The 13,038-nt window shown below is 32.9% G+C and overlaps 1 protein-coding gene across 1 annotated transcript; it reads left to right on the forward strand.

Moving 5' to 3' along the window:
• The first annotated feature begins 815 nt into the window (after nt 1–815).
• LOC110095053 (NADH dehydrogenase [ubiquinone] 1 beta subcomplex subunit 7) lies at nt 816–10,826 on the forward strand. The gene is made up of 2 exons (XM_020820422.2): nt 816–1,281; nt 10,559–10,826. Exon 1 carries the CDS (start codon nt 927–929, stop codon nt 1,263–1,265), a length of 339 nt encoding a protein of 112 aa, XP_020676081.1. The 5' UTR covers nt 816–926; the 3' UTR covers nt 1,266–1,281; nt 10,559–10,826.
• Nucleotides 10,827–13,038: the final 2,212 nt, after the last annotated feature.

Below are 13,038 nucleotides of genomic sequence, written 5' to 3' on the forward strand. Positions count from 1 at the left end.
CCCAACTTAGGCTTGTTTTATGTTTTTGATTAAGTGATGGTATTGGATGCAAAGCAAGTATTTATCACACTCAACAAATTACCTCATCAAGGGTTCAAATAATTTGACACCTTGGAAACCTTACATTAAAGTCAAACCTCTTATGAAGGAAAGGAAATGAATGGCTTCTCCTTTATTGTCCAATACTCTTAGGCTTCATATTAAAGCCACACTTTTTGAGATTCATTATTCTAATCCTTTATTATTTGCTTCTCTTTCTCACATTAGTATTCACAATCAACATTATATTATAAGATAATTAATCTCATCATGTGGTTGATCCAATAACTTTTTCATGCTTTTATTTTTCAATTTTTACTACTTCTCTAGTTAATTAATTAATTGAGATTTGCTCCCTAATTTCACCCAAAAAATAATTTAAAAAAAATTTAGAGGGTTTATAATAGAATTCTAAAAAATTTAAGTATATAATATCTAAATATATTTATTTATTAATATAACACTATAATATTTGAATTACATAAAAAATATATCTAATATGAATTTATTTAAAGTGAAATACATTGATACTATAATGTTGTATAAGTATAAGAGTGCTAATAAATGATCTAACATTGACTTGCTTTGAAAAATTGAGGTTTAGGCTAAATTGATTAGATTTTGGGATGGATATCTGAATCTCTTTTTAATATATAAATATGAAGATATGGATATTACACATATAAATAGGTAAAAAAAAATTATGTTCTGCTATAAATCATTAAATCCCTCAATAAATTTATTGAACAAGTAATATATACCATTTCACCTAAGTTGATCGGATCCTTAATTGGAAATCCAAAACCCGATCCACCGTCTTAACCGCTAATCGGTAGAGAAACCTAGACAGAGGTGCGAGATCGAAGGGAGAAATCGAAGGATCGAGTATGGCGGCGGCGGACGAGGAGGAGGTGAAGCTAGGTTCCTCAAAGCCTATGATCGCGACGCAGGCAGAGATGGTGGAGGAGAGGGTTCCGATTCCGTACCGAGACCAGTGCGCGCACCTACTGATCCCGCTCAACAAATGCCGGGTGAAGGAGTTATACCTCCCGTGGAAGTGTGAGGTGGAGCGTCACGCGTACGAGAAGTGCGAGTACGAGCTCGTCATGGAGCGGATGCTACAGATGCAGAAGATCCGTGAACTCGAGGAGCGCCGGAAAAAGGCCGGCCAGACCAAGCCGCAAGGCGCTGGCATCCCCATCATCGCATCCACCGCCAATACATGATTGTACTCTCACCCTGGTACGCCAATTGGTCTCCACCGATTTGATTGTTTGCGCACTTTTGAACGGCTTGACTTCTTCGATTGTTGGTTTGAGAAGGTAGTTGATTAAGCCTACGAAAAATGAGTTTTTTTCTTCTTCTTTTTTGATATCTAGGGTATCTATGATTTTAGCTGGTTTGTGTATTTGTAGTAGTGCATTGATCTTCTTGGTTCATAAAGCAAGTTTAGTGTCAGTGTTGCCGTCATCTTCGTTCTTCATTAACTACAAATATATATATTTTTTCTTCTTCTTTTTTTTTTTTTTTGGTCTATAACCCATTTTTCTGAGTTCATTCATGATACTAGATCCACAGTTTGCGGAATACATAGAATTAAGGAGATGAATTGAAAACGAAGATGAGCGAAAGACTTAGTTTTGTAAATTTAACATGCTTGAATTGTAACAAAACTCTATTTCATATGACCTAATGGATGCCTTGTTATAATTCTTAGGAATTGTTTGGTTCTTTTTTATTTAGATGTTGCTTTTATTACAATGCTAGCATATGGGATTGGATCTAAAAATCATATGCGAAGCATGTGGTGGGACAACCAATAACTCTGAAACCTATCAAAGAAGAAGGCACAAACACATTTCATAAGCATAAATGATAAATGGGCCCACATATGTCATAAAACACTAGTTTATTTCTTTTATTCTATTTTTAGTTTTATTTTTGGTATACCGGTTCTATGTTCAGCCATTGGTTTACCCAAGTAGTATAAATAACTTCCCTATTGTAATGAAAGCCTTATGGAATGAAATAATTCTTGTTTCTCCATTTCTAGTTTCCCTTCCTCCCTTTCTTCTTCCCTAAGGAATCTACACCTACTCGAAAGGTGCCAAAGCCTTTTTGATGTAGATCAAGAAGCATATCACAATGCTATCTATCAAATACTTTGATATTAATTTAGTGTTATTAGAATGAAATGTGAATACTATCTATATTTAAATAAAGTAATAGGATTCTTCCCATGTCGTGAAATCATATATTGACTACTTTGATTGACATCTAATGATGTCAACAAAATAGATCATGATAGTTATTTTTGAAGTGTTTTTTGAAAATGGTTAGCAAATCAAGTTGTTGACGTGTCTAAATAACATAATGTTTTTGTAGATATCACTAAATTTAACAACGCCTTAATAAAGAAGAGATGAATATTACTTGAATCACACTAGATTGCTCTTTTAGGCTTTGAAAAGTGAATAAAAGGAGAGAAAAAGGAATCAAGAAGGAAAGACATGGTCCAAAAACTAATGAGAACTATTGATTCAACTCTTTTACCATGCTTAGTTGCATGAGCTTGTAACCATGTAAGGATATGCAGGTGGTTCAAATAAGTATAGCTAAACTTTGATTTTGCTATTATGTGCATGCCCTGTCTTGCCGATTCCAAGTTGGGTTGTTGATTTGGCTAGCCCAAGCTAAAACATCAATTGAAATTATGCTAGAGCAGAGGGGAATGCATGAGGATGGTTTAGCAAAGCACCTATAACCTCCCACACTTAGTAGTGCAGGGATTGCAGGCTATTGTGCTTGGCATATGGACTGCTCACTGTTCTAGCAGCAATCAAAAAACCATTTTTTTGATAGACACAAAAAATTCTTGTTTTTAGCGATTGTGAACTATTCCAACATAATGCAACTGTGATGGTGTTCGTGTAAACATAGCGGTACCGCAAACAAATTTGGTAATGTGGGGGATAAGTTTGGTGTTGCTAGAAAATATCCTATTTGTGTGAACATGAAATGCTAGTCAACATTCTTTAGTATCTTCTCATCTAAGTCTCTTATATTATTATTTAGATTAATTATTAATATCTCAAAATATAAAAACCCCATGTGAGAAAATTTGACAGAAGCTAAAAAATATCCATATGTAGATAAGCAAAAACTTGTGAGAAAATAAATCTACATTTCCCACCCCAGATCAAATATTGCATTTGTTGTATGCATGGTCAGCCAATTCATGCAAAATCCAAAACAGACTCATATGCAAACTGTAGACAGAATATTGCACTACCTTAAGGGAAAACCAGAGATAGAGATTATCTTTAGAAGAGACCACAAAATAACTCTAGAAGCATATACTGATGTATATTATGCAAGATCACCAATAGATAGACGATGTACCTTTGGATATTGCAGATTCCTTGGAGAACCTAGTTACGTGGAGAAGCAAGAAACAAAACGTGGTGACTATGTCTAGTGTAGAAACAAAATATAGAGCTGTGGCCTTGAAAATATGTGAGCTACTATGGGTCAAGTTGATTCTAGAAAACCTAAGGATCAAGTGGGAAGGGCCCATGAAGCTATATTGTGACAACAAATCAGTAATCAACATATCTCACTATCTAGTTCAACATGACAGGACCAAGCACATGGAAGTGGACAAACATTTTATAAAAGAAAAAATAGACAGTGGTCTTATATGTATCTACCATGCCTCATCAAAAGATCAATTGGAAGACATCCTTACCAAGGGATTGGATAACTTTGCCTTTCTCAGACTGATTACCAAGCTTAGAATGATAGATCTATATTTTCAAGCTTGAGGGGGAGTGTTAAATCCCAACCGATGATTTCCACGGGGATCTGTGGGAGGCTCGCATGAATCATGCCAATCATGAATCACGTTATTTCCTTTCCATAGTTAGGTGGCTGATTTAGGAAGGATTATATTAGGATAAAAATACTTGATTATGTAATTCATTTGTTTCTTTATTTGATATATTGTATAGATCTATAAATAGGGATATATTTGTGCAATAAAGAATAAGTTTTACCCTCTCAAATCTCTGAATTTCACAGTTTTAGTGGAAATGTAAGAGTAATAATTATCGACAATGGAAATGTTAATATTGATTAATTTGATGGAAAATATTTTGGGTATTAAAAGTTTTATAGATCAAGGATTGTCCACAAATGGAACCTTACTCACTCTATAAAGATAAAGATGAGATTCATGAACCAAGAGGTTAGGATCTCTTTAATTGACAAGTATTTGCATGGTCTAAAATTATGCAATTAGAGGATCACCTCAACACAATTTGAAAAAAAAAAGGCAATGAGGTGTACGTCTCACGCTTACCATATGAAGCTTATGCCTCAGTGGGGGTGAATCGCATCTCGAGGCACACAATTTTAGTGCAATTTTGAAAATGATTAAGCCTTAGAAATTAGAGTTTAGGTAAATTTAAAATTTTAGTTTATTTTATATATTGAAATAAACCTATTTAGTATATCTAAATCAAACCAAACTTGAGAATAAATGCATGACCTCAAACTTGTAGTTGCAAGACCTCATACCTGCACCCTATCCTCTTGCATTATTGTCGTTGTTGTGCCCCAACTGTTGTTATACCATCATTGCTTCTCCTCATCACATTTACTCTTGTCGTTGGAAACCTGTTTTCTTATTTTTTATTTGAAAGAGGAGAGAAAGCAATAATGATTCTAATGAATACTCGCTAAATGATGAGAGTTGGAAATAATTTTGAATTTATAAATTATAACCTTAGATTACTTGTTTATGTTGAACTGAGAGTTGGAGAGACTATTTATTTATCCTTGTTTGTAGCCTTGTTTGATTTTTAATGTCCTTACTTTGACCTTTTATAATTTTATTTTAATATGTTACTTTGATGTTAATATGTTACTTTTTCATATTTTTTCTTACTTTAATGATTTAATATTGAGGCTTAAGCCTCAAAATGCCTCAAGGCTTATGCCTCGTCTCACAATAGGAAAACACCCGAATATTCGATTGCGCAGGTATTGCTAATTGTGCATCTTTCACTTACCAAGTTTGTTACCTTAAACAAATAATGTGAGAAGACTATAATTTGAATGAAAAAAGTGCTATCATACATTTACAAAAGACCACCAAAATTAAAATTGGTATTTCTAATAAGAAAATGTTTGATCTTAGGATGTTGAAAGGTGCCTTAGTACCAGAGCATATCAACATATTCAATCTAATCACAAGTAGTTGAGTTTAATTGATATCAACTTTGATGTAACATTTGTATTTTAAGCTCATTCTTATCATTTTTGTAGGGCTAAGGCATAACTATGAGGTCAATCAAGAATTCTTTTGGGTCTACAAAGCTAAATCTTAAAGTATATATATATATCGACTTAACCATAGGTGAGACTTTTAGTGGCAAGAGTCAGGAGAAGGTTCTTCTACCTTTTATTTGTTTTGGCAGTGTGAGAAGATCGGGTACATGAAAAAGTGATTGCATATAGAATAAAGATGTCAAAATTTGAATAAAAAAAATTCGATAAATGCTTCCATTGAAAATATTATGATGCATTAATCCTTTGATTGTCGTATGGAATTATGGATCTTGAGCTAAGGTGCATCTTTTCACTCGACTAAAGAATTTATGCCTATTTATTCCAAACAAAATTATGATAAAGTATATCTTGTCGATGATTAACCCTTAAGTATTTTGGGTGTTGCTGATGTTTAAATCAAAGTTGTCAACGAGACCACATAGATACTCATAACTTGAGTCATATTCCAAGTCTAAAGAGGAATCTTATTTTTATGCGGATAGCTTGATGAGAAATGGATATAAGCCAATCTTTAGTGCGGTAACTTGGAAGGCAATCATGGGTGCTATGATGATAGCACTTGGTAGTAGGAATGGTACACTATATAGATCAATTCAATCACCAAAATAATGGGTTCAAATATTGTTTCATATGCATGTTATTGAAATTTGGAATATTTGCTTTAAAAAAATAATGATTTACATTCAAAAGATTAGTTTCCAAATTTGAAGTATTTGGATTCTGATTTTTGTGATCATTGTATTTTTGGATAGTCAATAAAATTAATTTTTCAAAGACTGGTAGGGAACTCAATACACAAAAGCTTGAGTTTATACACATTAATATATGGAGATAAATGGACCCCAACATCATGCTTTAATGATTGACGTTATTACGTTAACTTCATTGATGAATCCATCAAAAATGCATGAGTTTATTTACTTAAAAATAAATATAATATGCTTTTATCTTTTAATAGATGAAAAAAATTCTATGAGGAATGATTTTGGTGCAAAGACAGCATTTAAGATCTGATATTGGATGAAAATATGATAATAAGGAGTTTAGAATTTATATAACTAGTGAAATACTTATGGAGAGATGATTCTATGAACACTACAACATAATGGGATTTTTGTGTGCATGAACATAATTATGAATGAAACAGCTAGAAGCATGAGGTTACATGTAGGATTTCTCAATACTTTTTCAGTGGACATTGTAAGCATTGCTGTTTATTTGACCAATAGATGTTCCTTAGTTCGTTTGTGCTATAAATTATCTGAAGAAGTTTAAAGATGCAAATGTTCTTATGTAACTATTTATTAGTCTTTCTTATGTGTAGAAGTGTGTATGTGGATTTTAGTAGCAAAGAGAATCTAGACGTCAAATTCAAATTTATATTGTTGTACTATTAGTTAATATTGTAGCAATATTCATTGATAATTATTAATTTCATCTTTACTAAATTACAAATCATTTAAGTATTCATAGCCTCTTTACTTCTGTAAAATTTTTCATTGTTTAACTTTTCATTTCACCTACTGAAATTATAGCATCTATAAATAGTAAATTCCAAGATAATTTGTTTTGATTATCTTTATTAAACACCCTATAACCAATATAAGGTGATTAAAATATTGACCTTATGTTGATCTTTGATATTATTATTATACTGGGATTAGAAGTTTGTTGATAACTCCATAATTATTTTTATGGCTATTCATTGGAAGCATGTTTTTTATTCATATTTTTCTTTTTAACGCCCATCAAGCAAGCTAAGTTTTATGGTACTCGACCATGTCTTTTTACAACTAAATAAATTACTTGGAAATTCTTACATCTCTCTTTATACTTCCATACGTGGTTAAAAAACCACCCTTCTAGCATATACTCTTTTGTCACAAATCAATTTGACTTTGTAATACTAACTTAATTTTTTTATCTAGATTATATTGCCCTCTTTATTATGACTCATATGTTGATTTCTCTCTAATCGCTACTCTTGGAGAAGACTTTTGTTCTTAAATTTTGGTATCATAACATCTCTTATTATTGGCATCTTTTCTTTACATGCTACACTAGAATCTTGCATGATATTCTAAATATCAATAGGTATCTCATTTGAACATAAAATCTTACTTTACGATCATCTTCATATTTAACTACACCCTTTTAATAACACTTTACACTATACTTTCATGGTTTTTTTTTCTCTTCTAAAGAAAATTTATTTCATGGATCTCTCATTTAATAATTCTCAAAATAACATTTTGATCTTCCTTTGATTTTTTTTAACTAAGATCTTATTATTTTCACTCTTATGTCATTTGCCTTGATCAAAGTTTCAGATGCCTTAGGTTATTTATATATCTATTGCTGTTTTTTTTTTAGTGTCTAGGTTACTATAGTCTATACAAATCATTAAAAGCTATAGCGCCAACTTTGCTAATTACTCTCTTTGTGAAACTTAGATCTTTCTCTTAGAGAGAGAGAGAGAGAGAGAGAGAGAGAGAGAGAAGAGGAGTAATGTGCAAGGGAACAAGTGAGGAGCAAAGAACCGTCTTCAAGCATGCGAAAAACATTTTCGGTGCCCTTGGGATGCTATAAAAGTAGGGTTTGGGAAACAAATAAACTTCATGCTTGCATGCATGTTCCAAATCCACTTGGGAAATGAAATCATTTGGTTACACATGTGCCTCAGATTTCTTCAAATTTATTGGATTTGGTTTTGTATTATTGAAATATGTTTTTTTCCGCTTAGATTACGCCAATCAACATGTTTTTATGAGAATGGACATAGTATTATCAATCCCATTGACATCTAGATGATCTGAAAGAATCTGATGTAATACGACCTTATTTAGTAGACACAGCTGAACCAGATTTAACAAATTTAGTAGGAGCCGAAACTCCAACTGAATACTGTGCTTTTGTTTTGGTTTTATTTGCCTTAGCTAAAATTATAACTTATTTACTACTGGACTCGCACGTGGCTTAATCATGTGTTATAACAACTTTTTATATTCCTTGAGGGAAAATGGTTAATGTTGGGTTGTTTTGCGTGAAATGAACCTTAAAACCGAGACTGGTTGGAAAAATCAGAGAGAGGACTGAGTGAAATTGATCTCGAGTAATTTTTAGAATTGCACTAAATTGGCCGGTTTAGTTAGGTCAGACTAGTCCTCTTAGGCTTCGTTTGGGACGGCTTTCTTACTGCTTCTTAAAACATCATTTTACTATCAAAATTAATGTTTTTCTACTAGAAAGCTGCTTTAAGAAGCAGAGAGAAAGCCATCCCAAACGAAGCCTTAGTCTTTTGCTAAACAGAAGTTATTCCCTAAATTTATGATCCATGATTTGGTAACCATGTTTGTGTTTGTGCCTATAATTTGTTTTTTTTTTCTAAGTATGGGTGATCTTTTACTCATTTTTTATGAAGCTTGTCCAAGGAGACATGGATCCACAATTTCAAGGTAGGTTATATCTCTAGCGGTTTATTGGCATTGTTGTAGGGGATTTTTTTTGGTTGATCCGGTTATTGCTTGTTGAAAATGTATCATTATAGAGGAAATCTTTTCATTCTGCAGCTCACCGCTTGGTTAAGTTGCCTCAACCCAAATGAAAACCTAATACTGGGCACCCTGACCGCAATGCTGGCAATAGTTAGGAAGTGTAGCTCTGTGGATCATCGTCTTGTTGTTTTCATTAATATGTTCACATGATTTATGTAGAGCATGAAAGACACATGCTTCAGCAGCCAATCATCTTCTACACTTAATGCCTTTTTTTAGTCCTTTAGTAATTGGCAGGACAACAGTAAATTCTTTATTAAAGCAAAGCTTCCTAATAATGGAGGAACAGTAGTAATACTCGGATTTTTTTTTGGACATTTAGATAAATTAAGGCAAACTCACACACACATCGCATACACAAATACTCGAACCCAAGACCTCTTAGTTGGTAGCCTAAGCTCTCAACCAACAGGCCAAAGTGAGCTATGTAATACTAAGATTAAAAGCAAATACACTAGAATGATGGAGCAATAAACCTTGAGGAAGTAGAAGAACGAGTTATGATGTTATCATCACCTAAAGCAATGCCGACTAATTATATTACGGGATTAGCACCCTTGAGCCCACCCCATTTGCGATATGAATAGCCATCCTTGGGACATAAAAAACCACCCTTGAGATATGAAAAGTCACCCTTGAGACATGAAAAGTCACACTTGGGACCCTCTACACCTTTAATTATCTACCATAAAAGGAAGTGATGAGTGGTGTATAAATAGGACTATTTTTTTAAGCTTAGTATGTGTTGATTGCTGTTTTTTAAGAGAGGAGTTGCTGTATTTTGGGTTCCTAGTTGGGCCTAGGTTTGGGAGAGCAAATCCACCTCTCTCATAGTGGATCAGTTGTATCTTGCCGTGTTCTTGCATCTATTTCTAATATTTATTTTGACAGTATAATTTCAGATTTCAGTTTACCTTACCCTTCATGTTGCAAGCCTGTAAAATGGTTTCAATGGTGCTGTAACTTGTATTTCAGACCTTGAGCCAGAATGACAAAACAATAATGTTCGAAGGGTTCTATCAGAGATTTTTAAAATGTTTGCTACATTCTGAGCGTTATTTAAACAAATTAGATAATTGTTGGGTTGATTTCTAGTCTTATTTAGCTACCATGGCGACTGTTATATGAATCTGATAACATTTTACCTAAGCAAAAAATTAGTTGTATGATGAATCTGATAACCAGTAGAAGATAAGACTAGAGAGAGTCGCCTTAAATGGTTTGGTCACATAAAACGGTGGCCTTTCGACGACACCGTTAGGAAAGTAGAGGTATTAGATTTGACTTATGCTAAGAAAGGTAGAGGCAGACCTAAAAAAACTTGGTTAGAAAATTTTAGAAATGATCTTTCTCTATTAGATTTAAACGAGAATTTGATTTTTAATAGGACACAATAGAGAAAAAAGGATTCATGTAGCCGATCCCATGTAGTGGGATAAAGGCTTGATGTTGTTGTTGTTGTTGTTGATGAATCTGTTAACATATCCCCCTATTATATAATTATTCTGTCAACCTACCTTTGACTACAAAGATGTTTTTTCTAAGCAAATTTGTTTTCCACCTTTTTTCATGAGCTGTAGCCCATCTAAAGTTATATGCAACTATTTTTACAGGTTTTTCAGGTTTGATGTGAAGTTCTGTGCCAACTTCTGCTTTGGACTTCCAGCTTTTCCATACAGTGTAATTGGTTTGTTTTCATAAAAGAAACCTTCTGTACTGGTCAGAAATGATATTAAACTTCTCTGCTTTCTTTTCATTTTGTTGCAAACCTCTTAGCCATATAGACGAAATATTTGTAATAAGTATTTTACTAATGCATTGGTCTTGTTGTTGTCACTGTCACTATTTGTATGTTTGTCTACTGGAGCTCCTATTTGGTTATTTCTGAGGTTCTTGGTAAAATAGTAACTTAACTGGGAAAGTTTTTGGTGCAGCTGCATGCTACTTAATTCTGCAATGAGTATGGAATTAAATTTTTCTGGAATTATTCAGATCTAATTAACTGATATTATGCAATCTATCTTGATCTGTTAGTTGGGAGCTTATACTATCAACTAAGAGGTTTTGAATTTGAAATTTGTATATGTGATGTGTGAGATTGTGTTTAATTTGCTCATAAAACCAAAAAAAGTTAATTTTTTTATTCAAGCTCTAATGAAGAAGAGCTTTAGATTATCATATCCTCTCGTTCAATGTAGGCAAAGAATTGAAATTATAATGAATGTGGTAAGTCTATGAGATGTGATTTAGAAACAGACATTTTATTGTCTTTAGATTACGGTTTCGTTTGGGACGATTTTTTTTTGCTTCTTAAAGCAGCTTCTTAGTATAAAAATTTAAGCTTTTGTATTAAGAAGCTATTTTGAGCAGTAAGAAAGTTGTTCCATACGAAACCTAAATATGTAAGATTTTTATTTACTTTAGAATAAGGATTTGGATGTGGTGGAAAGGCAAGTTACAGTATTTTTGTGGCTGCTTGGGCTACTTGATCAAGAAGCTGCTTAAAGGTTAAGAAGACCTTTGCATGGTCTTGGAAACTTTGTGGGGTGTTTGCTTGAGTTGTGAAGGAGAAGAGGAAATAGAGATCTTAGATGCTTCAAAGAAGAAAAATAAAGCAAGATAACAAATCCTTCATCTTATGTAAATATTGATAGTAAATAAATTAAAATTGAAAAAAGTTACAAAGTCTAAAGATATACAAATGAAATCATCCTCCTAAAATTTAAAGCAAAATTTATCAATCTTATGTAATTGTTTGTCAATGGTTATAAATTTATAAATAACCTAAGCTCATAAAAAATGAATGTTATAATGAACGCATTGTTTTCATTCACTCTCAAATGACCCCTCATTAGTAAAGATGTGATAGTGTCCTAACTAATGATTTTACCACCAAATGGCACCAATGTAAATAGTTATGATCAAGTAATTTTGCTATAAAATGGTGCCATTAAAGCTTGATCATGACCAAAGTCCATTAATATTTCATTTGTTAAAAGCCCTTAGAGTAATGATTCATGGGGTGCACTTGCTAAGGCATAAAATCTTCTGTTAGTAAAGGTTAACTTAAACTTGTATTCTTTGACAAATATCCACCTAAATCTACAAGATTTCCTTTGGTGAAGAAGCTCATGGTTGTTGACAAAGATCTTTCAATTAAGCTAGGTTGACTACATTTCTCTAAGTAGGCTAGGATCCATGATAACCAGATATGATTGAACCATGTGATCTTAATTGGATTCTTCTCTCTCCATCCGTTTTAAGTGTAAAGTGTTAAATTTCAAATCATACAATAAATTTTCTACTACTATATGCTAATCATTTAGCTTCTAATAACTAGTCTTAATTTGAAGTTCTCTCTTATCATTGGGAGGTGTAGTTAATTATTGGAGCTTATACATATAAGAAACATGAAACCTAACTATAAAATCCTCGTGAAATGTGGGCAAAATCTTCAACCAATATTGTGATATCTTCAACGTAATCTAACTTTTGAAAAATTGATATGGAATATCTTAAACACTTTCAGTAGAGCTAGGACATGAAGTTTGGGAGCTCACATAGGCTGAAATTTGAGATCTCTTAGATTTAGGTTTTCTTTGGGCTCTAGCGGCGTCTAGAGATTTGGGAGAGATCGATCCTCCTCTCGAATTGAGGATCAATTGTATCTTTGCTATTTCCTTGCAACTACTAGTAAAATACAAGTCTTTTCTCTGATTTTTCTGCAATTTTTCCCTGCTTTCCTACTGTTTTTGGCTGTTTTTCTGCTGTGGACAGCAATTTTACATTGGATCTACTTGGTTTTGGTGAGAAACACTTGGAAATCCAAGTGTTTCCTATCAGTAAGATTTTTATTTACTTTAGAATAAGGATTTGAATGTGGTGGAAAGGCAAGTTACAGTATTTTTGTGGCTGCTTGGGGTACCTGATCAAGAACCTACTTAAAGGTTAAGAAGACCTTTGCATGGTCTTGGAAACTTTGTGGGTTGTTTGCTTGAGTTGTGAAGAAGTGAAGGAGAAGAGGAAATAGAGATCTTAGATGCTTCAAAGAAGAAAAATAAAGCAAGATAACAAAGCCTTCATCTTATGTAAA

Source organism: Dendrobium catenatum, unplaced genomic scaffold (assembly GCF_001605985.2).
Source record: "Dendrobium catenatum unplaced genomic scaffold, ASM160598v2 original_scaffold_59947, whole genome shotgun sequence".
In the NCBI taxonomy this organism is placed as follows: domain Eukaryota; kingdom Viridiplantae; phylum Streptophyta; class Magnoliopsida; order Asparagales; family Orchidaceae; genus Dendrobium; species Dendrobium catenatum.